This window comes from Pundamilia nyererei, unplaced genomic scaffold (genome assembly GCF_000239375.1).
Source record: "Pundamilia nyererei isolate P.nyererei 1_Seehausen unplaced genomic scaffold, PunNye1.0 scaffold00366, whole genome shotgun sequence".
NCBI lineage: Eukaryota > Metazoa > Chordata > Actinopteri > Cichliformes > Cichlidae > Pundamilia > Pundamilia nyererei.
Genome location: NW_005187767.1, coordinates 58,458 through 61,212, shown reverse-complemented (window position 1 = coordinate 61,212; position 2,755 = coordinate 58,458). Strand labels below are relative to the sequence as shown.

At 57.1% G+C, this 2,755-nt stretch overlaps 1 protein-coding gene across 1 annotated transcript; it reads right to left on the bottom strand.

Moving 5' to 3' along the window:
• Window positions 1-325: 325 nt before the first annotated feature.
• On the bottom strand, window positions 326-2,755 carry LOC102204268 (early growth response protein 1-like). Its single transcript, XM_005752569.2, has 2 exons — window positions 2,471-2,755; window positions 326-2,344 (listed from the first exon to the last, which is right to left on the bottom strand). The coding sequence occupies exons 1-2, from the start codon at window positions 2,595-2,597 to the stop codon at window positions 1,164-1,166; spliced, it is 1,308 nt and encodes a 435-aa protein (XP_005752626.1). The 5' UTR covers window positions 2,598-2,755; the 3' UTR covers window positions 326-1,163.

Sequence of the window (2,755 nt, the reverse complement as noted above, 5' to 3'; positions counted from 1 at the left end):
CCCCTAGGGGGCGGGCCCCACACTTTGGGAAGGTCTGTGCTAATAACACTTAAAAATGCTGATAAAGCAGAACAACGGAGGACCGGGCTGAAACTCAACCTCCTTTTTAAATGAGTAATGATTAAATATAATTAAAGAAGTTGAGGTTGAGATCAGGGGTGTCTGCCCTGGTGAGTGGGTGGAAATCAAAGAAAAACACAGAGTGCCCCCTCATATCACCTCTGAGTGAAGAGAGCCTGAACCCCCCCCCCCCGTACAGACCCATATAAATTAGACCTGTGGGCTGTGTTATGAAGCAGCAGAATAATTAGTCGGACACGCTCACTCTTTGTTTGTTTGTTTATTGACAGCGACAGCAGCCTCCATGCAGAACGAGGGAACAGTAAACCTGCACAGCCATGTGTGCTACTTGGAGCTCAGCTCTCACTGAGCTGGTATGTGTTCAGTTTTTTTTTCCACCGTCACAGTACAAACAACACGATGCACCGGTGCAGCTCAGACCTGCACCCGCAGTAATATAAAGTTCAGTCAGCGTCCAAAGACGCGAGCGTTGGTTTCATAATCAGTCTCATAGAAAAGAAAGAGTGACATCGCAGCACATTCATCTTTAGAAATATATACAATCTGATTGTAAACACGAAGAGGTAGACGAGCCATCTAGAAAAATAGAGCTATCTTACAAACATAGAACTCCTCGAATATAAAGATGTTCACATAAAAATAGCAGTCAAAACAAAGCACGACATTCTGACGTCTACATTTCTTCACGTCCTCATGCAGAAAAGTCACAGGTTGGTATTTTACAGGAGAAACCTCCCAGCGGGCAGCGGACTGCTCCTTTAACAGTCCACCACAGTAAGCAGGCAGGCGGGCGCAGACAGGAAACACGTCAGTGGCACCTGCGGTAGAGCCCTCTCCTGTGCGGCCCTGCTCACAGTCCAGCTGCAGGACCGCGCTTGCGCATGCGCCCTGAGAGGAACCAAAACGTGCACTTGGTAGTCCCCCGAACACCTGTAAACGCCTGGCACGTCCTCCTCCTCTTTCGGGTCCAGCCAAAATCGTCCACGATGTGACGTTATGTGGAAAGGTGTCTCGGACGCTTTCCGGTCGACGGTTCAAATCCTGAAGCTCTGAGTGAGCTCGTCTGCTGTTGTTCTTTGCTTTTAGACGCCAGGCGCGTTCAGGGCCAGGGAGTAGGCGGCCATCATCTGTGCGCGCAGCTGCTGCTTGACATGCACGCGCCCGTGCCTTTTTCTCTCGTCGCTGCGCGCGAACCTCTTTCCGCACACGTCGCAGGAGAAGGGCTTCTCTCCGGTGTGCGTGCGAGTGTGCGTGGTCAGGTGGTCGCTGCGGCTGAAGCTGCGCGCGCAGATGGTGCACTGGAACGGCTTCTGTCCCGTGTGGATGCGCACGTGCCTGTTGAGCTCGTCGGAGCGCGAGAAGCGGCGCTCGCAGCCCTGCACGGAGCACGGGAACGGCTTCGCCTTCGGCCCCCCCTTCGCGGGGGCTCGCCTGCCTCCGCGCGACAGCTTGGGGGCTGCTGCCGCGTGCACGCCGCCGATGTTGACTATCGGGAACACGCCCTGCAGGAGGGAGGAGAGCAGCTGGGAGTCGAGGGTTGAGGGGAGGGAGGAGGGGGCGCAGTGGAGATCGCTCCCGCTCTGCACGAGCTCCGTCTTTATCGGCGGTCTGTTGATGACGTAGCTGCCGGAATCTCCCCCGGTAACGGGAGCGGCGGACAGGCTCTTCAGCCAGTCCTCCAGCCCCAGCGGCTCCTGCTTCACCTCGCATGCGGGCTTCAGGTCTCCCTGTGCGGCGTCAGCGCTCAGCAGCGAGTCGATTAGATCCGCCACATCTACCTGTTGCTCCAGAGCTGACAGCGGCAGAAGCGAGTCCGCGCTGGAAGGGTACAGCGCGTCGTTTCCGGCTGTGGAGAGCGGCTCACACCCGCTGCTGCAACTGGAAGCCACAAACTCGCTCTTGACCACAGCTGGCAGGGAAGCGGAGGTGGAGGGCAGCTGCTGGGCGGCAGGCAGGGGTGGAGGGAGGTCCAGGACAGGTGCTGGGGCGAAGCTGGAGGCTGCAGAGGTGGTGGAGGTGATGGTGTTGGTGGCGGGCTGCTGCTGCTGCTGCTGCTGCTGCTCCATCTCTGTGCAGATTCCCACGATCTCTGTGATCATGTTGAGGATCGCGTCCGCGGTGCTGCTCAGTCCCGCCGGTGCCGCCTCCGGCTCCGCGAAAAAGCTGCCGGTGTAGCCGAGGGAGGGCGAGAGCGTGTCCGAGGAGCAGTCGCTGAAGTCGGAGAAGAAATCTGAGTCAGAGGCGTCGGTGCCCGGAGAGAAAACTGGAGAGAGAGAGAGAGGGAGGGAGAGAGGGGGCGTTACTGTCATTGCATAATCAGCGGGCAGCCTCCTCGTCACATATCAGTCACAGGTGCAAACATCTGGCACAGCTGCTCTATCACACTCACCTTGGCAGAAAGGTGATCCCACGTCCGAGTCTGCGGGGTCGCTGAGGCTCGAGCCCACACTGTCCACCCAGGCGCTGCACGCGTCCTCAAACTCCGACATGAAGCTGTCCTCGCGTTCCAGAAGCATTTTTACACGAATCACAAACAAAAATCCAGTAAAAACGTAAAGCTGCTGGGCTCGTGCTGCCGGGATTCCCTTTAAAAACGATAATCCGGCGGTTAATCCGGAGCGGGTCGGTTAGTCCACGCTCTGAGGCTGAGGATGCTGAAGATGCTGAGGATGCT